General features: G+C 36.9%; 2 protein-coding genes across 5 annotated transcripts; one reads left to right on the forward strand and one right to left on the reverse strand.

The window, feature by feature from the left end:
- Positions 1-326: 326 nt before the first annotated feature.
- On the reverse strand, positions 327-7015 carry LOC132618326 (vacuolar cation/proton exchanger 3-like). The gene is made up of 13 exons (XM_060333397.1): positions 6648-7015; positions 6392-6498; positions 5225-5488; positions 5059-5126; positions 4340-4368; positions 3966-4162; positions 3636-3848; positions 3425-3559; positions 3017-3133; positions 2877-2930; positions 2190-2306; positions 1688-1784; positions 327-777 (listed from the first exon to the last, which is right to left on the reverse strand). The coding sequence occupies exons 2-13, from the start codon at positions 6434-6436 to the stop codon at positions 752-754; spliced, it is 1362 nt and encodes a 453-aa protein (XP_060189380.1). The 5' UTR covers positions 6437-6498; positions 6648-7015; the 3' UTR covers positions 327-751.
- A 3948-nt stretch (positions 7016-10963) lies between these two features.
- LOC132616695 (protein CHROMATIN REMODELING 4-like) lies at positions 10964-17379 on the forward strand. Of its 4 annotated transcripts, none has more exons than XM_060331275.1 (4): positions 10964-11123; positions 13517-14615; positions 14713-14782; positions 16338-16808. In XM_060331275.1, exons 2-4 carry the CDS (start codon positions 13690-13692, stop codon positions 16491-16493), a joined length of 1152 nt encoding a protein of 383 aa, XP_060187258.1. In that variant the 5' UTR covers positions 10964-11123; positions 13517-13689; the 3' UTR covers positions 16494-16808. The 4 variants fall into 4 exon arrangements, 3 of the variants coding, with proteins under 3 accessions (XP_060187258.1, XP_060187259.1, XP_060187257.1); XM_060331276.1 differs by lacking the exon at positions 10964-11123 and adding an exon at positions 11148-11308; XR_009573338.1 differs by lacking the exon at positions 10964-11123 and adding an exon at positions 17235-17379 and having other exon boundaries at positions 12550-14615; positions 16338-16603.
- The last annotated feature ends 7981 nt before the right edge of the window (positions 17380-25360 follow it).

The following is a 25360-nucleotide window of genomic DNA, read 5'->3' on the forward strand; positions in this document are numbered from 1 at the left end:
CCGGTTTTGGAACCGGTTAGGCGGTTCCGGTTTTGGAACCGGAACCGGCCGGTTTCCTAACCGGTTTCCGGTCCGGTTCCGGTTGGAACCGGTTGACAGGCATACTCTAATCTCACATAGAGTTTTAATATTGCAAGAAAGTCAAAATACCAACAATTTGTCAGGATTAGCTGCAAGAGTACCACTTTCTAGTTTTGGGGTTGGGGTGGGGGGGAGGGGGGGCCGGGGGGCCGGGGGCGATATACATTATTTTGCTTTCTATTTTCTTGGTGAAACTACTTTTTTTTTTGGTGAAACTACAAAATCAAAAAATTTAGTCATCAATAGAGGATTGAACTTTCGTCGTATGCCCGATACATCGTCTATGATTACAGATGACAAATACAATACATTCTGCTTTTGACAAGCAACAAAAATTGTGTTTACAATAACCTGAAATTCCTCATATATATATAACACAAAAACTTGTTTACTATCCAGCCATTTTCGAGGCGAAAAAATAAATCACCAGCTGCCACACAAAAAGACCTAATGATACAGTCAAAACTGACAAAACAACATATACTTCTCAAATGAACAGATGGTAGTAATACAGAACCCTGAGCATCATCAACAGATGAATGCTTGTTAATATACAGAGCTCAGAGTGGCCAAAACTAAAAGAAATGGCTCTTTATCATATGCAACTCTAATTTGAATTCAGGCCCTTCAGCTTTAGCAGGTTGACATGATCAGAAACCACGATGTTTATCTATGTTTTTTTTGTGGGCTTGTCCTCTGCAAAGCCATGATATATAATATTGGATTAGAAGGAAAAACAGAATGATAATGACGTATCCAACAAAGCAACAGTTGATTAATCAACATTATGAAGTCTCTGCAACAAATAATATCGAGCAGGTTGCAACTAAACATTATAAAGGTGCATATTGTACCTGTATGGATGACACAAGGAAAATCAGAATGAACATGACGAAAATTTTCAAGACATACATGACGGATCTGTTTCATTTATTGTTCCATTTAGTGGGACTTGAAGAGGCAAATAATATCCAATCTTTACAAACTCTGCTTGGATCCTAATTTCTCACCTGAGATATTCCTAATCAGCTCACTGTCTGGAATGAGCAGTGGCACGACTTTTAGGCAAACTTGAACCAGAGTTTGCTGGATGTTATCTTCTAGTTCCAGAGGCTCAAGAAAAGAACATCTTCACTTTAACGCTTCCTCATTATTATGGAGTTTTTTGCTTTAAGTTTTAAAAGAAAATTTCTGATAAGGATCATACAACATTCCACGTGAGCCTAACCAAAATCAGTAATGAATTCATAACTACAAAGCAAGTTTTTGCCAAATTGTGCTTAATACATGCTTTCCATATTTTGTGAAGTGTTTCAGTATCCGAAGAATTGTATATCTCAGCTAAAATATATGATGGGCAGTAATCAATGCAATGTTGAGTTTGCCAAGAACAAAAATGGTTAACCAGTTATCTTATTTAACCACAGAAGAAGTGCTCAAAAACTAAGCAAGAGAAAAGCAGATCAGAATAACAGTGACAGTAACAGATGTTATCAGTTAAAATGACAGTAACAGATGTTATCAGTTAAAATAAACACCAAAAGAGTATATAAATCAACGACCAGGAGCTGCCATATGGTAATTTCATAAGAGCAGCATAACTCACGTATAGCCTCTGGATCTATATGCACAAAGAAGCTTGCAGCGACTATCAAATAGCAGAGAAGGAGCATCAGTCCTTTAAAGTAATTGGAAGTTCCATCCTGCAGAAAGAGGAAAGGTTAACAGGAAAAAAAAGTTCAACAGCACGAAGCCTTGTGAGCTAAATTTTTAATCATAGCCCACAGATACCCTCAGGAGTGAAGCAAAGAGCAAAGGATCGAGAAGGAGGAGGAAAAAGAGACATGTCATATTTCTTTAATTGGATCAAGCTCCGATGAAAGACTTGCAGAAACTCTAATTTTTAGAAGCAAATACATTGCCTTCATGTTTTAGTTTTCATGCAATTTGAAAAGACGAGTAAGGTTTAACTTTTTCCAAACCTCAACCTCTAAATTAAAAAACGGCATAGAAACCAACTAGAAAAATTTAATACACATCAGAGAAAGGGGAAAAAGTAGAACCAGAAAGATTTCTAACTTATCTAGTTTACTAGTTTAAGAGCAAACCTGCAACATGAATGCTACTACAAGGACACTCATGAAAAGCGTGGCCGTTTCAAACAATTGGAAGTTCAAATCCATAGGACGGCCCATAATCCATCCAACCACCACGCAGAAGGGGATCTGCATCAAAGTACAGGTTCAAAGAGAATAAACTGCCAAGGATAAAACAGATTATAATCAAAGCCAACAAACATTAACAAGTAAAATGTTGAATAATTAAAACTTAAAAAAAATCAATAATGAAAAAGAAAACCAGAATGACAGACTTAGTTATAAGAATTTTCATACATATTTAATACACGGGCAATCTAGTTGGGTACTTTCAGGAAAAGATGAACGCAATACGAGAACAAATTCGATGTATTACTTTACTAGGTAGTTGACAATTGACATGGTTATTGGAAAGGTTCCAAATGTGTTTATCATAATGAAAAAAGTGGCTCGCATATAAGTTCTGGGTCATGACTTATGTAATACGAGAACAATTTTCAGTGGATGTTATTATGTGATGGTCCAGGAAGTAAAGGCGGATAAAATATGAGATAATGCATCTACATTCAAATATAGCTAGAGCCTAATGGTAGAGTCTTCCTGAATGAGACGTCCGATCTGAAGTTATTCAAGAGTAACCTCCTTCTTAAAGTTTCTCTTTGATGTATTTAACATGCATAAATATTTTGAATTACCTACCCCAAACATGGCAATCTGTGTTGATGAGCCTATTGCCACTCCCAAAGAAATGTCCTGTGATGGCACCAGGTAAATTGGTAAATGAAGAAAAATGATAGTAAACCATAGTTTTGATGCAAAGAAAAGAGAGAAGAATGTACAAGCTTGTCTTTGCAAGCAAACATGACAGCACCAGCATGCTCAGCTGCATTTCCAACAATCGGGAGCAGTATGACACTTATAAATGCCACAGGAATACTCATAGCAACTGATGCCCCCTGAAAGATAGTGTAGTTTATTGGCAGAGAAACTCAGAAAAACATTTTTTTCAGTTTGTCTTAGGTAGAGAGTTGAGATTGATATGAGCCTTTGTGCCATTTATTTATTGGCAGCAGATTGTTTGTCAAGAATTTTCTGACATTTTGTAATCTATTTTTATGTTATATAAGGAACATAGACTGGAAAAAAATTAGATTCCCGACTTATTGAGAATGAGATGATTCTACTAATGCCAAAGTTACGAAAAGGCAATTAAAAAATGAGAATAAATAGCAGCACAAAGAATTTACCTCTATGGCATTAACGAGGTATTCTGACAAGACCGCGATCCATAGTGTCATAATCGAAAGCCATATGATTGACCCCCATTTTGATATCTCAGGGGCTTCTTCCTCATCTGGGCTCCCGTCATTCTCACCCTCTTCCTGAATTTTATTAACTTTTAGGAAACCTGAAGTGACATTTAACACAAAAAGTTCGGAGAAAATAAAGAACCCCAACCTCAGAAATTGGCATGTAAAGACTATTCTGACTAGTCAGCTGATAAAACAGGTATGCACCATATGCTACAAGCATTACGCAGCTGCTGAATCTGGAAAGTGCCAGCTCTGACTTCCCAAAATGCAACTCGGTGTGTGTAAAATGGAGGACAGCAGGGAACAGTAAGCCCATCACTGCCATCAAAAGCAACCCTGAATTCATCACTGCATTTCCCTGAACAGAGAAAAATCATAGAATGTCATACCTTGCTATAGTGATCGTTTGATACAGCTTGAACAAAAACTGATATTGATTTCCGGGTCATATAAATATGGTAATAACAAAATCTACCTTGTCAAAAACCTGGTCCTTACTGGAATGAACAATTCCACCACCAAAAAATGCACATCCGAGCACTAGTAATGTATTAGATAGAATTGAACCTAATAATGACTGCTGAACCACACGAATCATGCCTCTTCTCAGTGCATACATTGATATTATTAGCTCTGTCGCGTTACCAAAAGTTGCATTTAAAAGTCCTCCAACTGCAAAATTACAACAGCAAGCCGAAACCAAGTTGAGACTGAAGAAGTGATCATTATTCTAATGCAACAAAATGTCCTATGGCAAATAGTCACATAAAGAAGAAAAATGACCTTAAAGTCGAGTATATGAAAAATACGTATGTACATCTATGATATGAAGCAAAACCACAAGATTACCTGTTGGCCCTGTGTAGAAAGCCAGCTGCCTACATAAATGAAAAAACCAAAAACACATCAATTATGAAACGTGTAGATACTATTAACAGCTTCTAAGTAACACAAATGATCACCTTCAGCTTATTCTTCCAATACAAAGTTCCATTGTATCAACTTAATAGAGACTCATAATTAGAAAGCTACTCATTTTCCAAATTATCCATACAACAAAACAGGAACATGAATAAGTTTAAATGCATTCTAGCGCAAACTTCCATTTTACTGCCATTAATACACATTAATAGCCTGTTTGGCCAAGCTTCCAGAATTTGCTTATTTTGAAAAGTGATTTTTGTCAGAAATGCTTTTCGGAAAGGTACTTTTGGAAAGTAGCAGTTTATGTTTGGCCAATCAATTTGAAAAACACTTTTGCCAATATTATAGCCGTACTTTGTGCTTGACCAATGCCAAAAGTGCTTTTGAGGAAAAGCTACCTTTTTTAGCTTCCGAAAACAACTTCTGCTACTGCACAAAAGCACTTACTTTTTCTCTAAAAGCTTGGACAAACTCCTCAACTTTCTAAACTAAGCACTTTTGATTTCCCAGAAGCTTGGCCAAATAGGCTACAAGCCTGAAACATTAACTAAATAGTGACAAGGTGCCAACAACAAATGCATTCCCCTTGATCCTTAATGATCTGCTCATACAAAGTACCGTAGATACTGAGTGTAGAGAATTACTCTGTCGCCCAACCTAAGCGCTCTGCAAGGGGTATGATTCCTAACAAGCTAAGAAAGAAGATCCATCCCTGAAAAGTCATGACAGAAAAGAACAAGAGAACAAGTAATGTGAGTCAGCTCTTTCAAGAATCGATGATATCGGACGGGAAAAAGTTCTGCGACTTACATGATGATCGGTTAACATATCAACAATCATGGCTAGAGGACCACAAGGAATAAGTAGGTTTAACTTCTTGGTGAATAAAACTATGTGCATCTGCCTTAGTATATTATTCCACACACATTTACAACTGACATCGTCCGTATCGGCATCAAAAACAGATATCTGAGGAGTGGCATCCATAGAAGATGTCCTCCTATCATTATGCTTAGAGTTCACAAGGTTCTCATCTTCAAGCTGAAGTACCGCTCTTCCTTCTAGTGATCCCATCTGTTTAGCCAGTATTCCTTCATTAGATATGATAAAAAGAAGGCCAAAATGTGTAGCCTTTAGGTATTTTTGGTCACTATGCAGAATAAAATCTTAAACATAGACAGAAGATTATAAAATTTTCTCCACAGGCATGAAAAAGTTCCTCTAATCGAGCCACTCATTCACCTTGTTCATACTTTTCAAACCAACTTCGCGCATTCTATGAACAAAATAATTAGATTTATCAAACGGAAAAGAAAAGGAAGTTTGTTAATAGAAAGTCAATGAATGATTAGCAAGGGATAAAACACAACACCTTCCAAGTGCAATGACAAACTGACAAAGATTTTGATTTATTTCTATATTAAGAAGATCAATGGCAGTCCTTTTTTGTAAGCGTGGTGTCTAAGCCAGTTTGCACGCATCTCAACTAATTCCACGGGGTACCTACTACCTCCCACTAGCACAGGTATCAAGTAACTCTATCCACCAAGGTTTTGAAAAATGGGAAGAAATCACCTAGTGTTTTGCCTCCGCTAGCTGGGATTTAAACCTAATTCCTCGTGACTCTTAATCCACTTCATTGACCACTAGGCCAATAGTCCTTATTTAGCCCTTGATCACCTCTCTTAAAAGTTACAATATTATAGCTCCCTATTGAATTCCCTTGTGATATTTAACCATAATTTATTTTGAAACAAAAATGATAAAGACAACAAGTTTATAACTCAAGTATACCCCCTCTCCCTCCCCCTTGGTATCATTCCTTACGCATGACTAATATCAGAAGCATCAGATTCTTCAAAAATTCATAACTGACTAACTCCCATCAATTTGTTTTTGTTACTCATCAATTTTGCTAAATGTAACATAACAATGACCATATAATTGGTGCAATAGGAGAGGGGAAGGAAAACTCACTTCAAGATGGGACTTCCCCCCTGAAAATTGTGAATCTTTAGCCATCCACTAATGGTTCTGCTCTGCTGAAAAAACAGAATAATTTCCATCTCCGACCATTTGCATAGCTGCCAACAAAAATTCAAACCACAAGACACAAAATATTTTTAACAAAAATATCAATTGGTGAAATACCAATGGAAAAGCAATAAACACCAAAAGAGGCTTGTGGTCAGGTTGATTTATCAAAACAAGTGTCCTAAGAAAATGAACATACCTGATGAGAGTCAACAACTGCTAGGAAACCCAATTCGTGACATGCATGTCCTCATTTAATTGTTTGTCAAACAAAATAAAAGAGTCTTCACACGATATTTTGTCACAGCATAGAATTATAAGTTTTTCTTCTCTTTTTTTCTTTGCAGAATTTACACTTATTCTTCAATGTCTCTTTGTCAAAGATTGAATTTTTTTTTGTCTTTGTCTAAGTTAGTTTCCTTATGTTGCTTAGCGTAGTTTGCGGGACGAAGTGGTGAGAGAAAGGGGCGGTTGGTATAGTTGGTTATTTGATGGATCAGAATTAAGAAAGCATCATGGCCTTTGGAAGATCAAACTCCAATGTCACAGGTGCTACTAAACTGCCAAACTCAATTGAATAAATACTTGAGTTTTTCTAATAAACATAGTAGCCAATTAATTATTATTTTGCTTTATAATACTTTTCACGTAATTCCTAAATACGTTACTTTCATTTCAAAAAAGTTAAAGTTCTTATATCCAAACTCACTCTAAATATTACTAGTTAATTTCACCCTCATAATTTGACTCAATCCACATGAATTGAAACAGACAGAGTATGTGTTACATCTTAAATTCTTAATTATATAGGTGACAAAATCATCTAATATAAAAAAAAAATGGCATTAATTTTTATTTTTTATTATTTTCTAAATTATTTTCCAAGGCGTAGGTGCTATGATAGATGCAGGGTCATATGTTGAACACCTTTTGTCGAAAAAAATAATATGTATATTAAATATATAAATAAAAAATTACATAGTAAATTTTAAATATCCTTATCGGAATTCTTGATTTCATGAACCAGAATTAAGAAAACATCATTGCCTTTGGAGGATGAAACTCCAATGTCACAGTTGGTGCTAAACTGCAAGCCAATTTGTATAAATACTTAAGTTTCATTTTTTTCATAATAATTATGTCCGAGTCAACTTGTGTGTATACTATATCGACTATTCTATTCATTATCAGATAGATGACATTACTTAACATTCAATTTTTGTTATTTCAAGTCGTCGGTACCACGCCAGATTGCAAGGGTCGTGCCACTACCAATATTCTTCAAGGACTTCTTGTAAAAGCAAACCCCCTTTAACTTCCTTCTAGCTATTGTTGTGGAAATTTACAGCAGATGCAAGTTCATTGAAAGCTGGCTTTATAAAAGCTTTCAACTTTGAGGAAAGGTATATATTCTTGCTTAATTTTCATAGGTTGGGCCCGAAAGACCAAGACCATATGTAGAAGTTAGCTTCAAAGTCATCTTCACCCATGTTTACAAGATTCAATAGATAAATAATATTAAAGATATTGATGTCTTGGTTATGCTGGCCATTTAGTAAAAGCTTGAAAATTAATTTAAGTAGAACTTTACAAGCTAGCTAAAAGGGAGAAATTACTTGGAATGATCAATTTTTGAGCCGGCATATAAAGTTTAGCCATTGTTTGAAATGTAAATGAAAATAAAGTACTTTTAAATTGAAAATAATATATGGACAAAAAAGCAACAACAACACAATAACAACATACCCAGTGAAATCCACAGTGTGGGGTCTGGGGAGGGTAAAGTGTACGCAAACCTTACCCCCATCTCGAAAGATAGAGAGACTGTTTTTGAAAGACTCTCGGCTCAAGAGAAAACATGACGAGAAAAGGTTAGATGAGCACAAACAATTCAAAGCAATACGAAAATGAAACTTACGAAAGCGACAAAAGCCATGATAAAGCAGTCTGAGAGAAAGAAGTAGTAGCTACCACAGATAAATACGATAATTGTGGTACAAGTAACAACATATAGTTGCAAGAATCAAAGGACAAGAAAATGAAAATCAAAACTGCGACTACTAGTATGACGGGATACGTGGGACTACCTATTAGCCGTCTAGCCTAATCTGAATCTTCCATAGCCTCTTATCTAAAGTCATGTCCTCGGTAAGCTGGAACTGCGCCATGTCCTGTCTAAGCACCTCTCCCCAATACTTTTTCGGCTTCCCTCTACCTCTTCTAAAATCGTCCATAGCCAACCTCTGCACTGGGGTACCTATGTCTCTCCTCTTCACCTGCCCAAACACTAAACTATTTCAGAAAGTTCATGGAGTTCCATGATTTTTCAGGAAGTTTGAAATATGTATCATGGATGAAATAAAGTGAAAAAATATCACTCAAAGTACCCTCTTTTGAAGTTTGAAATAAGTATCATGGGTGAAAGAAAGTGAAAAAAAAAAAATTCACTCAAGGTACCTTTTTTGAACTGAGGACAATGTCTTAGAATACAACTTCGACAAGTTGAAACTCAATGATTGTGTCTAGGGGTGTACAAATTAAACCGCACCAAACCGAGTCAAGCCGAGAAAAAAACCAGACTAGTGGTTTGGTTTGACTTGGTTTGGTGTTGGAAAAAAAAATCCGACCATAATTGGTTTGGTTTGGTTTTAACTAAAAAAAGTCAAACCAAACCGAACCAAACCAACCCGACATTACATGTATTCAATTTTTAAAATATTTTATACATAAAAATATTTATTTGTAAAGTAATTTATAAATATTTTTTAAACTTTTTTGTAATTTTTTATCTATTATCATATTATTCAAGCTTGAACTTAGAATTTTGAATGTCAATAAGTTTTATATCTTATGGATGTTAGTAACTCAAATAAAGTCCAAACCAAAACCAACTCAACACTAATCCTAACAAAAGAAATTCAATTTACCACTAGAAATGACAATAATGTTGGATATCTATTCTTTAGTTTTGCATAATTGATTTAGAGAGAAAAAATACATAACTTAAGTTTTTTTTCTTTGTCATATAATTAATACTTATTTTAGCATGACTTAGTATTTTTAGATTATGGTCATTTTCTTTTATGGCTTGTTAATTAGCAATATTTATTTTAACCGATTATATTAGCTTTTGTTGAATATTTTAATACAATGTCATCACTCTTCTCACATTTTGTGTTATTTTCTTAAGAAACACCTTAATTATATAATTGTATCTTACTAGGACTAAAGAAATATTTAAAGTAAAAGTTATATGTTTTGTGTCAAGACTATTCTGAAAAAAACCCCGAAAAATCCGAGAAAACCGAACAACTCGAGAAAACCCGAGGTTGAAAAACCCGAATTTTATTAGGTTAGTTTGGTGTATAAATTTTAAAACCCGACGCAATTGGTTTGGTTTGGTGTTTAAAAAATCCGAACCAACCCAGTCCATGTACACCCCTAATTGTGTCCTAGAGTTTGAATAAGTCTTGCTATAAAATTACAGCAAGAAATTTTATTTTTAAGATTGGGTTGAAATTCCAGTATAGTGGAGTTTCACCTTTAAAATTTTCAAGCTCCAGCACACCATGGTGGAGTTTAACATGTAGGGAATTTGGTAATCCAATATAGTATAATGGAGTTTCACTTGAAGACTTCGAATATAGTGTAATGGAGTTTCACCTTTGGATAAGATTTTTTTCTTTTGTATCAAATACTTTTTTGGTATGAAAGAGTGATTGAACATTAAATAATTTTGAGATCGTGAGTAAAGCTTGATTAGGGGTCATTTGCACTTTTGTCCCTGTTTTGTGCTGGTCTTTAATTTTTGCTCCCCAAGACAAACAATTTTGTTGCGGACATAAATTTATTACACATCAGAATATCTTACAAATTATGTCGGATCACTTAAAATACTTATGCTCAATAGACATAAGTTCAATTTTGAAGGGTAAAAATTAAAGACCAGCCCATTTGAAGGACAAACCGTGCAATTTCTTCCTTGATTAGCGATCCAAAAATTAACTAGTTGCTACCAATTTTCTCCGGGAAATTCGCAACAATGCCCCTTATTCAGGGTGGCCTTTAATTTTTGTTCCTCAAATTGCTGGCATTTAATTGTTGTCCTTCGACTAGAATTTCCTGAGGTTCTAGGTTTGAAACTCGGCTCAGGCATAAAAATAAAAAGAAAATCGCAAGGCAATGGAAAAGTCTACCTTATGCGGCATATGTTGCCTTAAGGCATAACTAAAGTTATGCCGGATTCGGCAGAGGTCGCCTTATATGGCAAACTTTTAGTTATGCCTTAAGGCAATCTATACTGCATAAGGCAGACTTTTCCCAAAGCCTTGCCTTGCGATTTTTTTATTTATTTTTTGATTGATTAGGGGTTCGAATCCAGAAACTAGTGATATTTTCGGTCACCTTTTTAAGCGAAGGACTAAAATTAAAAACCAATTTAAAAGAAGGTCAATCCGCGGAAAAAAATGATTTTCTCCAAGCTAAAAGTGAGCCATTTTCCCATAGATTGGGTCTGGCAGCCCACAGATACCAAAAGAATTCCCAGTTGTGGCCCAAAAATGGGCCCGCCAAGTTTTAATTTGAATTTACTCAGTTAGTCAATGTTTAGGCCCACTTGATTCACAGTCGGTTCCTCACGGCGGTTTTCCTCCGGTGCGGTGATACCCACCTCTAGGTTCTTTTCGCTCTCTCTCTCTCTCTCTCTCTCTCTATTCGTACTTTCTCTCTCTAGGTTATTGATTCTATATCTCTGGAAAAAAAAAAAACCTAATTGACGATACTTTTTACTGGTATATCACAAGTTGAGTATAGCTTTAATTCGACTTTGTGTCAACAGTGACTAAGTAATCTTAAGAAAAGGTGAAATTGTTGATTTTTACTCGTAGATTACGACTTGTAGGTTATTTCACTCTTCTCGTGCATAAAGATAGCTTTAATTCGAATATGTGTCAACACTGTTTAAGTATTGTTAATTTTTTTAATTTTTTTTTTTTTGAATTATTCTGAAAAAAGGTGAAATTGTTGATTTTTCTATACTAAAAACAGTCTAATCGTTTATACTTTGGTAGTTGTACGTTATTTACAGGGTTTAAGTAATGTTAATTTTTTTTTTGAATTATCCTCAAAAGGTGAAATTGTTGATATTTCTATAGTAAAAACAGTCTAATCGTTGATACTTTGGCAGATTACAAGCTTTAGGTTATTTCAATCTGTCTGGTGCATGAAAACAGCCTTAATTCAAATATGTGTCAACAGCGTTTAAGTGTTAATGTATTCTAATTATCCTCAATAAAAGGGGAATTTTTTTTTTTTTTTGATGTTTTCTATAGCAAAAACAGTCTATTTGTTGATACTTTGGATCGAAGCAAAGTTGATTGAACGCTTGAACAGATTTCAAGTTCTTGGCTTTTGAGCTTCGGAAGACTTTAACCCTCTGTTTGGATGGTTGTTTCCCGTTGTTCATTAATGTACAGTATGGTATGGTACAGTATGGTATTGTATTGTATTGTACTGTATTAATGAACACCATGTTTGGATAGACTGTGTCGTTTGTTGTGGTTTAATAACATTTGTATTGTTTGGTTTGTCTGTTTGGTATTGTATAATAACTTGTAAGTTTACTAAAATACCCTTAACTCTTAATTAAAAATTAGTTTATATATATTAATAAAACTCAGGTAAAGAATACAGTAGGAACTTTAAAAAATAAGTAGGTATTGGGTGGGGTGGGTGGTTGAGGGATGAGGGTGGGGGTGAGTGGTAGGGTGGGGGTGGGGTTGGGTGGTGGTGAGGGTGGTGGAGGGGTGGGTGGTTGTAGGATGAGGGTGGGGGTAGTGGGTGGTAAGGTGGGGGTGAGTTGTTGTGGGGTTGAGTTGGACGGTGGTGAGGGGTAGTGGGTGGTGGTTGGGGTGGGTGGCAGAGGAGTGGGGTAGTTGGGGGTGGGGTGGATGGTAGGGCAAGGGTGGGGTGGGGGTGGGGGTGAGTAGTAGGGTGGGGATGGTGTGGGATGGATGGTGGAGAGTGGGGCAGGGGTGGGGTGGGATGGACCATGGTGGAGGGTGGGGCAGGGGTGGGGTGGGGGTGAGTGGTAGGATGGGGGAGGGGGTGAGGTATAATGGAGAAATAAAATACGTAACCACGGAAAAACCACTAAATCCGTAGTTACAAAAATTGGGACTTTTCATAGTTATATAACCATGGAATGAACCATGAGTTTACAACACCATACCACATAATTTTAAGAACAATGAAAACAAACATGGTTTCATAGAAAACCATACATTAATGAACCACGGGAAACCACCATCCAAACAGGTGGTAAAGGAAAAGCTGCATTACAAAGAGTAAAAAGAGAGCTATGAGCTTTTCTATTACTTTACTTAAGGAGAATTGTGTCTTCGGAACTGACCAAAATGAACTATCTTGTAACAATCTATTATGGTACATAGAAAGTAATACAATAACAAAATAACTATGCCTCATGTCCAGACTAGTTGAGGACTTGAGGTCGGCTATTCCATCAAAAGTTGACTAGTTTTAAGCTGGTCGCCAAACTATGTCAACCCTCTTTTAAACTGGACCAGCAATATGAGCTTACATAGGATATATACAAAGCTCACACAAGTAGAGTTCCCCATTAGAGAATAAATAGAACAATAACAACAACAACATACCCAGTATATTCCTACAGGTGGGGTCTGGGGAGGGTGGAGTGTACGCAGACCTTACCTCTACCTTGGGAGGTAGAGAGGCTGTTTCCGATAGACTCTCAGCTCAAGAAAAGCATTTCAAAGAAGGTCAATCAAGAATTAACGGAAGTAGAGAATAAATAGAAAATAAAAAGAAAAAAAAAAACACAATCTCTAATTTCATATACCAAAGGTCATTAATTATCAGAGAGGGAGCTATACTTTAAATTAATTAATGACTATTTTGTCAACACATAACTATTTGGTTATGCTGTGTCTGATGCTAATCATGGAACTCTTAGAAAAGAGAATGATGATCTGTATTGATTATTTAAACTGTGCTGGAACTTATGGTGTTTTTCCATGTCTATGATTGAAGCTAACCTTGATTTGAAGCAAACTCTGGTTGGATGGTTGATTCATCAGTATCTATTGAGAATCATCTATTAAGTAAATACTAGAAACATCAACAAGGAGCTGCGTCTTGGATGATACCATGGGTTAATTCCTATGGAAACATTGACGGGATAGAAAGGAAAAATCCTGGAACAAATGGGCCTGTCGGAGAAAGATATTTGTATAAAATGTGATAAAGGTGGGGAAGTGTTGGCTTGTGCTGATAGATGTTGTCCTATAGCAGTTCATGTAAGGTGCATGGGTTGTCCAGCTAGATTTGATGATTCGGGAAAATTCTATTGCCCCTATTGTCTATATAGGCAATCAATTGCAAAATTTCATCAAGCAAAGGAGCATGTTTTGTCAAAAAAACAAGCTCTTCATACTTTCATAGATAAGGAAATGATAGACAACGTCAGAGAGGTGCCATCAATAGCGAGCAAATCGACATGTGAAAGTGCTGATGAGCCATTAGCAGAAAAGAAGAGTGATGTTCCAGAAAGCAATTGTGATCAACAATTGGTGGTTGGGCAGCAAATACATTCAGGACCAGATGTTGATTGTGGTAGCAAACCTAGTGTGCATACATCTTCTAAAGCAACAGCAACTGATTCTGGAGTTTTAGAAGCTGGAAAGAGCGTTCAGGTAAATGATCTACAAGAAGTTGGTGAACACCAACTAGAGAATATTGTTGAAGATAGCCGCTTAAGTAACTCATCCGTTGCTGAAGAGGACAAATCGGGGAATGAACTTGTTCTGGCAGAAACGAAAAGAAATTCTGCTGAAATTACAAGAGAACAGATGATAGGGGTTGATCAAACTACTGAAACCGTCATGAACACAGATCCTCCATTGCAGCAGCATGTGCATGGTAAAAGAAAAGCTGAAACTGGGGATTTAAAACGTGGAGAATCTAAGTCTGTTTCAACACAACGTGAGTGTGGCCAAAAGGTTAACAAAGTTAAAGGTGAGTGTATGCTCACTGACTCTCCAAGAAGGTTAACTAGGACATCAGCTTCTTTACTTAAGAAAAGTAGTGCAGCGGGCGAATTAGTGCAAGTTAAACAGCATTCCATATTGTTGTAAGTTGTCACTTTATTGAAATGTTTTGAAGTTTGAGTGCATTATATTCTTCATTTTTTCAACAACTGATAATTTCAACTTTGTTCTCTGCTGCAGACCAGTTATCCTTCCAAATGGGAAACGTAGAAGAGTATTATGGAGTCGCGAAGAGGAAGAGATGATTGAGGTACATTTCCAGGAATCTCTATTGTTTTAGGTTTGTTTTGGTATCGTGAGCCATAGATACGTCGTAAGTCCTTACGTTGGAAGATGACATCAATTTTTTTTGACTTACTAGGTATTGACTTGATTAGCTATGGTTTGGTAGTTGGGTTAAGTTCCTCGACTGAACTTAGTTAATGTTGTCCTCACACCACCAATTCTTCTGATTCATCCTTTTTTTTTAATTTAGTTTAGTTTTTGCAAACTCACTTCCATCTCCCTAATGCAACTTAAACATTTTTTAAGGTTCTTTATGCTTAAAAAGCCATATGTTTCGTTCATAAAAAAGGGCTAGGCAGTAAGAACTTCTGACATCTTACAGACGTTGCAATTTATTTGGCTTGTTGTTTTTGAGGTGTTAACAACTGACTTTTTTTATATATCTTCAATACATAATTTTATGCTCTTTGGTCTCTCTTTTCCTGTAAACTTCTTCTCACATGAGGGTGCATAAAATACTTATGGGGAGCAAGAATAAGCAAATTTTAGATATGTGGCTTCTCGTGGTTATTCTTGCGTATTGCAAAAGTTACCTACTTTCCCAAAGCTGGGTTGCCGCCTCCTTTAAAACTAAGAGAAGAAAAAAGGGAAATGGAAAACTGCAAAGTGAAATATAACCAATGGGACTGGCAAAAATGAAGAAATTTACATTGATAATTCCTCCTTGCCTCTGGTAAGGGCAACCTTGTATCATCAAATTCTGTACTTTCCAGACTTCCTGTGTTAGTCCTTTTTTTTTTTTTTTTTTAATGGGATAAGGAAACTTACCCTGGTGTTTATCCCTGCATTGCGAAAAAATGTGCTGCACTCGCATAGTAGATATAGAAAGGAGGATAAAAGTCTGCTTATTGCAAAGAAGAGAAATATTTTTCAGTAATAACCCTTCTCTCATATCACAGATGATAATTATTCGTTGGCAGGCGGATGGAGCACTATAACTTGGGGTTCAATTGAACCCCAAACTTTTGATGCGGGATATAAATTTATGTGTAAAAATTTACTAAAATTACAATAAATAGTAGATATGAACCCATAACTTTAGAAATAGTATGGTTTAGTGCTAAAAATTTAAGAAGTTGAACTCCTAGAATTTAAATCCTAGATCCGCCTCTGTTTGTTGGACAAATATGTAAAAGAACAGTTTCATTGAGATAGATAATCCATTATCAAATGCTTGCTTTGAAAATTTACAAAGTAATGGGACAACATTGATCATATAATGTAGTGATTCATATTGTTCGTATCAATTGGCATCACTGGAGATGTTGAGTGATTCAAAGAGCTCAAACAGGCTCTTGTGATGCGTTGAATGGTGGCAATATAAGAAAATTTTATTATCAAAAAAAGAATGGTGGCAATATAAGTATGCCTAGATACCAGATTGGTTGAGGCAATTCCAATGATTTTTCTTTGTGTGCAGTGTCAGCAAAAAAGTGATTTGTCACTATTGTTTGCAGTCATCTGCTTCATTTGCTGATATGTCTGAGTTCCTGACTTCATTGTGCATGTTGTCGTTGCAGGAAGGAGTTCAAAAATTCGCAAGCACTGTAAACAAGAACATCCCGTGGAGGAAAATTCTAGAATTTGGTCGTCATGTGTTTGATCATACTCGCACTCCAACTGATCTCAAGGACAAATGGAAACAAATCTGCTCTAAATATGGCGGGCGAGTTTGACCAGGAGTTCTTTGCTGAACTTGTGAAATGGCGGAAGTGTTTTGTGATATCTAGATTCACATGTGTGATAAATACCTTTTCTTTTTGTGGATAGTTTCTTCAGCAAGGAGGTCAGTTTTGAGGGGTAAAAAGTTAGAATTAGTTGTAGCTTCTTATTTGTTAAGATGAACATGATTTTTTAATGGGGTTTACCATGTGTCTTTTTGTTCATAGTTGCAGGGAACGTGTAAATTTCCATATAAATCTAGCTTAATGTACACGATACTTTTAGAAGAAAACAAGTAATAGTTGATGCATAGATAGTTTGAAAGGGAATTACTTCATGTTTGATCGTTTTTCGAGTACCTTTTTATTTCTGCCGCACCCAAGCCCATATCCTGCCTTGTAGTCACCAGGATTTCTTAACATAATTTTCTCTCGTCATTTTTATTCGATTAAATAAATTCAAATTTTGTTTGTTACTTTATGTAAGTAATAAAAAAGATGCAAAAATAAGAAGAAAATTTGAAAGATACGCTTAGCAAGTCCTATTCCATGCAAGAGTAGGTTAAGCAACTGGTTTTCCAACCAAAACTGGGAGTTAAATCAACTCCTATTCCATTCCGGATTTGGGAACTCTAAATTTACTTCCCTCATCTTCTATATAAACGTTATAAACAACTCCTTTATTTTTCCATCCTTACAAATTCTTATTGCGTTCCAAAATCACTCTTCTAAACTAATCCCATACTTCTTTATTAGTTTGTTGGTAGACAAAATTTGTGAAGAATGTCTCTGTTTCAAAATTGGGTTATTTGTGCCGACTACTTCGGTGATGAACTGCCGTTGCCTCTCCCAACCGTCAAGATAATGGAACAGAACAAGAACAAGAAGAAGATCGATTCCAATTCCGAAGATACAACAGCTCCTGCTAAAATCTTGAATATTGGTGCAGCAACAGATAATGTAGTTGGTGAAAGCAAGAAAGACAATAGCAAGAATAGAGCACTCTCTTTAACTCCAACCTTTGATGGCTTATTTCGCTTTGAGACAATGGAACCGAAGAAAAAGAACGTGTATTCCACAGATACAACAGCTGCTAATAAAACTATGAATGTTGGCGAAAACAAGGACAGCAGCAACAACATAGCACTCTCTTTCACTCCAGCTTTTGATGGCTTGCATCCTTTTGAGATGTTTGTTTCCTGTTGATAATGTTTCTAGTTAAAATAGAATGTTAATGAAACAATGCTCTTTTTTTTTTCTTTTCTTTTTTTTCTTTCTCGTGTTTTTACTCTTATATATAGCAAATAATTTTCTCTTGAACATGTGATAACTTGAATGTGATAGGTGTGGTTGTTGGGTCCATCCCCTTATTTTAGAGAAGAAAACACTTCCCTTGTTTTGAGGAAGAAAACACTTCTCTTGTTTTGAGGAAGAAAACATCTTCCTTGTGTTTGACAAATTGTCAAGTGCTTGCTTGAGTCACTAATGACATCAATAGGTTCATCTCATACTTATAAATAGGGAAGCTTTCTCATTTGCTATATACACCAAAAATTGAAGAAGACAACACATCCCAAAGAGAGAAAAACCTAAGAGAAATACTCTTAGTGAAAGGCCTAAGTAAGAGAAGGTCTTTGAGAGAATTTTTAGTAAAAATTCTTGAGTGTAATTGGGATTGGGGTTGTGAGGTTGAGTGTTGTAAACACTTGTAATATTTCTTCTTTAATAAGATCTGCAGCAGCAACGTGGACGTAGCTCTCACATTGAGGGTGAACCACTATAAATCTGTGTGTGCTATTTATTCTTCGCTTACATCACGACGTAAGTAGGTTCTGTCTAAGGAGGTTAGTATTTAAGTGGTCCAGCTGTGACCCTCCAATATTTCCTGGGAACCTGCTTACAAAGGTCGGATTTGGGATTAAAATCCTAACAACTGGTATCAGAGCAACAGGTTGTGTTGTGATTTAGAAACGATGGGAGGCGAAGATGGTACAACGCACGACATCGGTAAATTCGATGGTACAGATTTTGCGTTCTGGAGAATGCAAATTGAAGATTATTTATATGGCAGAAAGCTTCATGAACCTCTGAGTCCGAAACCAGAGGAGATGAAGCAAGCAGACTGAGATCTCCTCGACAGACAAGTTATGGGATTCATTCGGCTAACGCTGTCGAAGAACGTTGCTCACAACGTGGCAAAGGAGAAGACCACCGCAGATATGATGAAGGTATTGTCTGATATGTATGAGAAACCTTCGGCAAATAATAAGGTATTTCTCATGAAGAAACTATTTCATCTAAAGATGATGGAAAATGCTCATGTTGCTGCACACATAAATGAATTCAATACCATTGTAAATCAATTGTCATCGGTAAAAATTGATTTCGATGATGAAGTACAAGCTCTAATTTTGTTGGCATCCCTACCAAATAGCTGGGAGCCAATGAGAGCAGGGGTTAGTAATTTTGTCGGCAGTAACAAACTAAAGTTCAACGATGTTAGGGATCGTATCCTTGCTGAGGAGGTGCGCAGGACAGATTCTGGAGAGGCATCGACGAGTTCTACTTTTAATGTTGAAAACAGAAGCAGAAATTATGACAGAAACTACAACCGAAATAGGGGCAGATCGAAGTCAAGGAATGGCAGGGGTCAATCCGGACCAGGACGAACACTTGAGTGTTGGAACTGTGGAAAACCAGGTCACTTCAAGAAGAACTGCAGGGCGCCAAAGAAGGAGGACAACAAGGGGGCTGGAATCAACGCTGCTACGAAAGACACTGGTGATGCGTTGTTGCTATCGGTTGACAGCCCGATAGACTCTTGGGTGCTTGACTCAGGAGCGTCCTTTCATACCACCCCACATCATGATATAATGACAAACTACGTGGCTGGGAATCTCGGCAAATTTTATTTAGCCGATGGAGAGCCGCTAGACGTTGTTGGCACGGGAGACATTAATTTGAAGATGTCAAATGGATCCTCGTGGAAGATTACAAAAGTTAGACATGTTCCAAAGCTGATGCGAAACCTGATCTCAGTAGGTCAGCTTGATGATGAGGGATATGATCTCAACTTTGGTAATGGGTCTTGGAAGGTGGCGAAAGGTGCTATGGTAGTTGGCCGAGAAAAGAAGATTGGCACTCTCTACATGACGACTAGCTGTCGTGATACTGTTGCTGTGGTTGACAACACAAAGAAGACAGATTTGTGGCATTGTCAGCTGGGACATATCAGCCAGAAGGGGATGAAGCTGTTGGTGACAAATGGCTTAATTCCGGAGCTGAAGACGGTGGACCTTCATACGTGTGAGAGCTCCATTCTCGGAAAACAAAAGCGAGTAAGCTTCTCAAATGCAGGAAGGGAGTTGAAGGTCGAGAAGCTGGAATTGGTGCACACAGACGTGTGGGGACCTACCACTGTCCCCTCTCTTAGAGGATCACACTACTACGTGACCTTCATTGATGATTCAACCAGGAAGGTATGGGTTTATTTTATGAAAAATAAATCCGATGTGTTTAGTGTATTCAAAAGATGGAAATCCATGGTCGAGAATGAAACAAACCTCAAGTTGAAGTGTTTGAGGTCCGACAACGGCGGAGAATACACCGATGGTGATTTCAAACGGTACTGTGCCGATAATGGGATCAAGATGATGAAGACTATTCCTGGAACGCCGCAACAAAATGGAATAGCCGAAAGAATGAACCGAACGTTGAACGAGCGTGCTCGGAGTATGAGAATACACTCTGGACTGCCCAAGACATTCTGGGCAGATGCAATCAATACCGCGACCTTCTTAATTAACCGAGGACCGTCAGTTCCCTTGGATTTCAGAATTCCAGAAGAAGTCTGGAGTGGCAAGAAGGTAAATCTTTCATTTCTGAAAGTGTTCGGCTGCTTATCATATGTTCATAATGATGATACGGCTAGAAGCAAGCTTGATCCAAAATCAAAGAAGTGTTACTTTATTGGCTATGGTGACACCGAGCTTGGTTACCGATTTTGGGATGAACAAAATCGGAAGATCATCCGAAGCAGGAATGTTGTCTTCAACGAAGAGGTACTGTACAAAGACAAGTTGCAAAAAAATTCAGAATGTCAGGACAAGGAATCGGAAATAGCCGATTTGAGGGACTTCCCGACACCTGAACCGCAGCCAGGTACAGCCGAGGCAGAGGAACAAACAATCCGAGAAGGTGCTGATGAAAGTGTTGATTCTGAAACAAATAAAAAGACGCCAATCACAAAACTACGTAGATCATCCAGGATCAGGAAGCCGATTCACAGGTACTCTCCATCCCTCAACTACATTCTACTCACTGATAGAGGGGAGCCGGAATGTTATGAAGAAGCAATGCAAGTCGATGAATCGACTAAGTGGGAGTTGGCAATGAAAGATGAGATGGATTCACTATCGGCAAATCATACATGGGAGTTAGCCGAGTTGCCAAAGGATAAGAGGGCATTGCAAAACAAATGGGTTTATCGGATAAAGGAAGAACCCAATGGAAGCAAGCGTTATAAAGCAAGGCTGGTTGCAAAGGGATTTCAACAGAAAGAAGGCATCAAACTCTCACAAGAAAAATATGTGAGGAAAGTTATCAAAAGGTTCAACATGCATGATGCCAAGCCAGTCAGCACTCCCTTGGCTGGACACCTTCGGTTGTCAAAGGATCAGTCGTCGACAACCGAGGATGAAAAGAAGCAGATGGACAAGATACCTTATGCATCTGCAATCGGTAGTCTTATGTATGCAATGATATGTACAAGGCCAGACATTGCACATGCAGTGGGAGTTGTCAGCCGATTTATGAGCAATCCGGGAAAGCGACACTGGGAGGCTGTGAAGTGGATATTCAGATATCTGAAAGGCAGCTCGAGTTCAGCTCTGTATTTCCGAAAATCAGAAACAGGATTGCAAGGGTATGTTGATGCTGACAACGGTGGTGATGTTGATAGCAGAAAGAGCACATCCGGGTATGTTTACACCTTCGGAGGTACTGCAATCTCTTGGGTTTCCAAGTTGCAAAAGATAGTAGCTCTCTCTAGTTGTGAGGCTGAGTACGTTGCTGTGACGGAGGCCACAAAGGAAATGATGTGGCTACAATCTTTTCTGCGGGAATTGGATCAGGACCACGAGGGAAGTGTGCTATATTGTGATAGCCAAAGTGTCATTCATTTGGCAAAGAACCCGGTCTACCATGCTCGAACGAAGCACATACAACTCTGGTACCATTTCATTAGATCAGCTTTGGAAGATGGAGCGTTAGTGCTTGAGAAGATCGCAGTGAGTCAGAATCCAGCAGACATGCTGACAAAGGCAGTGACGATAGACAAACTGAAGCTATGTTCAGCTTCAATTGGCCTGCACGAAGTATGAAACTAGGAAAGAGCTGCTGCATCGATCAAAGTGTGAAGACTAATTAAAATTAGCCTTCAAGTGGGAGATTTGTTGGGTCCATCCCCTTATTTTAGGGAAGAAAACACTTCCCTTGTTTTGAGGAAGAAAACACTTCCCTTGTTTTGAGGAAGAAAACATCTTCCTTGTGTTTGGCAAATTGTCAAGTGTTTGCTTGAGTCACTAATGACATCAATAGGTTCATCTCATACCTATAAATAGGGAAGCTTTCTCATTTGCTATATACACCAAAAATTGAAGAAGACAACGCATCCCAAAGAGAGAAATACTCTTAGTGAAAAGCCTAAGTAAGAGAAGGTCTTTGAGAGAATTTTTAGTAAAAATTCTTGAGTGTAATTGGGATTGGGGTTGTGAGGTTGAGTGTTGTAAACACTTGTAATATTTCTTCTTTAATAAGATCTGCAGGACGTAGCTCTCACATTGAGGGTGAACCACTATAAATCTGTGTGTGCTATTTATTCTTCGCTCACATCACGGTGTAAGTAGGTTCTGTCTAAGGAGGTTGGTATTTAAGTGGTCCAGCTGTGACCCTCCAATCTTTCCTGGGAACCTGCTTACAAAGGTCGGATTTGGGATTCAAATCCTAACAGTGGTGTTGGTTTTTAGAAGTTTTTCTTCGTCCTATTTTATATTTTATATGTTGTCTCCAAAGTTAAGTTCTCCGCCATTTCTTGAATGAGTAAATCTAATACACGATTCAATTGCTTGAGTAAGATCAAGCAAAGAGGAAATTTTTTAAGTTAAAAATTTTACATTAAAAAGGTCAGGGCCACACAAGCTGGTATGAACACTACGATTATAACAAAAATAATAATACAAAAAAGTAAGGTGTGAAGCAAACAGTCAGAGGAACGAGCACGAGTAGAATTAGGAAACAATAATTCCTTCTCACTGTGGACATTCAGAGACAATACATAAACAAGTAAAATAAAGCAAAAGGGATATTAAAGAAGATTCATATAATAGTTTATTTTATTTTAGAGGAATAAACTTTTAGATAAACGTAAGATGTACACTAGGTTTCTACAGCACAGAAAAATAAAAAGTTATAATTCCATATTTGTAAAATTAGCTAGAATTAGTTGTAGCTTCTTATTTTTTAAGATGAACATAATGTATTATTGGGGTTGACCATGTGTCTTTTGGTTAGGGGTGTGCAAAACCTGGTTTAATCGATAAACCGAACAAATAAAAATGCTATTGATTTATCGATATCGGGTTATTAGGTTAACGGTTTGTAAACGGTTTTGTAAAATTTTTTATTGGGTTATCGGTTCGATTTCTAGTTTTATGGATTTAATTTTAATGGATAAACCGATAACCCAATAAGCTCATATTAAAATTACCTTTTTATCCCTAATTATATATTAGTGGCTTTGAATTTTAATTTTTAAATACAAACCTATTTCTAAATTACTTACGTGCACGCTTATTCTCTCAAAGTCTCAATTCTTATACGAAACTAAGGCTTGCGATGTCTCTCTCCCTCACTCTCAAATGAACAAATGGGGTTGGCCTTGTTTATGAACCGTGAATTGGCCTTGTTTTGTTTTTAAAAGATTGCTTTAGTGCATTTTATAGTTTTGATCTTGTAATTTGTATAGACTTTATGCATGAAGGCAGTATATATATAAACATACGAAAATAAGATAAAGCAGAAAAAACTAGTGGAGCATTTTCTTATTGGTTAAATCGAAAACCGAACCATTAATTAAAGACCAAAAACCGATAAACCGAAAATCAATAACGAATATCTTATCAGTTTGGTTTTGATTTAGCATATGTACAAACCAAAAATCGACAAATCGAGCCGGTAATTTACAAAACCGAACCGAACATAAACACCCCTACTTTTGGTTGATAGTTGCAGGAAACGCGTATTTCCTTGTAAATCTAGCTTAATGTACCCCATACTTGTCAAAGAAAACAAGCATATTTGGTTGTTTTTTGAGCACCTTTTCCTTTATGCCGCACCCAATCCCATACCGCTGCCTTGTAGTCACCATATAGGCAAATAAAGCAAGAAATGATCAAGGAGAAGACATGGTTGAACTGTGCCCCTGTTAAGTCAATTGGCAAAGCTTGAGGAACGGTGTCTTACGTTACAAATTCGACCTTGAGTCAACTCAAGCGAACTTAGTTCAATATTTAAGTGGAGAAGGGTGGGGCGGATCTATCATCCCTGAGTTTAGCATGTTGCGGTTGGCCTAGAGGGTTAGACTCCAAAAAAAAAAAATCGGTTTTTTTTTTTTTTTAGAAAAAAAAAAGACGTCGTTGAACTCATGAGGAAGTCGGCTCTTGCTTGATGTAACTTTCATCTTTATGGTGTGCTGAATATATAGTGTTGAAAACCTGTGAAATGTAGCCCTTAAATTTCTAGATTCGATTATGCTTAATTAGTAGAGCGAGCCTAGGCTTATTTAGCTGTTTTAATATAGCTGATCATACAAGATTTTTTAATTATGTTAAAACTATTTTTTTTCTTTTTTTAATTTCCATTACATAGGGGTCTCGGCTAATTACTGGAAAGGGGTTAGCGGAAATAAAGAGCATACCTATTGTGTGGGAGGTTTCCACGGAAACCAATAGACTATATATTAGTCTAGATTATTTTATGTCAAAACTATTTATAAGCTGTTGATAAACAAGAACGGATATTTACAATTGAACTCTCTCATTTTGTATGAATACATTAACATTTTGATTAAATGAATTTCTATGTAGAAAGTGACGTGGATGACTACCAGGATTTCTTAACGATAATTTTCTACTCTCATTTATTCAGTTAAATAAATTCAAATTTTGTTTGTCACTTTATCTAGCAACTAGGATAGGTTGTCCATATCATACTCCTTGGGATGCGCCTCTTTTCTGAACCTGCTAACGTGGGATGATTCGTGCGCCGGGTTACCTTTTTTTCTTTTTTACTTTATTTAAGTAATTAAAGATGCAAAAAATAAGAAGGAAATTTTAAAGATACCTTAAATCCAATTCCATGCAGGAGTAAATTAAGCAACTCGTTTTCCAAACAAAACTGGGACAACCAACTCCTACTCCATTCCGAATTTGGTTAAACTCCAATTTTACTTTCCTCCTCTCCTCCATATATACGTTAAACTACTTTCATTATTTTTCCATCGTCACAAATTCTCATTGCATTCTAAAATCACTCTTCTAAACTGCTTACGTATTCATTAGTTGTTGGTGGACAAAATTTGTGAAGAATGTCTCTGTTTCAAAATTGGGTTATTTGTACCGATTACTTTGGTGATGAAATGTCATTGCCTCTCCCAGCCGTTAAGCTAATGGAACAGAAGAAGGAGAAGAACAACGCGAATGTTGGTGCAGCAAAAGATGATATGGTTGGTAAAAGCAAGAAGGACAACAGCAATAACAGAGCACTCGCTTTAACTCCAACCTTTGATGGCTTATTTCATTTTGAGACGAAGGAACATAAGAACA

Source organism: Lycium barbarum, chromosome 11 (genome assembly GCF_019175385.1).
Source record: "Lycium barbarum isolate Lr01 chromosome 11, ASM1917538v2, whole genome shotgun sequence".
Taxonomy (NCBI): domain Eukaryota; kingdom Viridiplantae; phylum Streptophyta; class Magnoliopsida; order Solanales; family Solanaceae; genus Lycium; species Lycium barbarum.

Bases quoted from the DNA above. Each gene is read 5' to 3' on its own strand.
- LOC132618326 (XM_060333397.1), bottom strand. From the start codon at position 6,436: ATGGCTAAAGATTCACAATTTTCAGGGGGGAAGTCCCATCTTGAA. The intron at 3,560-3,635 runs GTTGGGGTTCTT...AATAAAATTCAG, and splicing joins TTTACATGCCAATTTCTGAG to GAAGAGGGTGAGAATGACGG. The intron at 3,134-3,424 runs GTAAATTCTTTG...ACTATCTTTCAG, and splicing joins ACCTCGTTAATGCCATAGAG to GGGGCATCAGTTGCTATGAG.
- LOC132616695 (XM_060331275.1), top strand. From the start codon at position 13,690: ATGGGCCTGTCGGAGAAAGATATTTGTATAAAATGTGATAAAGGTGGG. The intron at 14,616-14,712 runs GTAAGTTGTCAC...TCTCTGCTGCAG, and splicing joins AAACAGCATTCCATATTGTT to ACCAGTTATCCTTCCAAATG. The intron at 14,783-16,337 runs GTACATTTCCAG...TTGTCGTTGCAG, and splicing joins AAGAGGAAGAGATGATTGAG to GAAGGAGTTCAAAAATTCGC.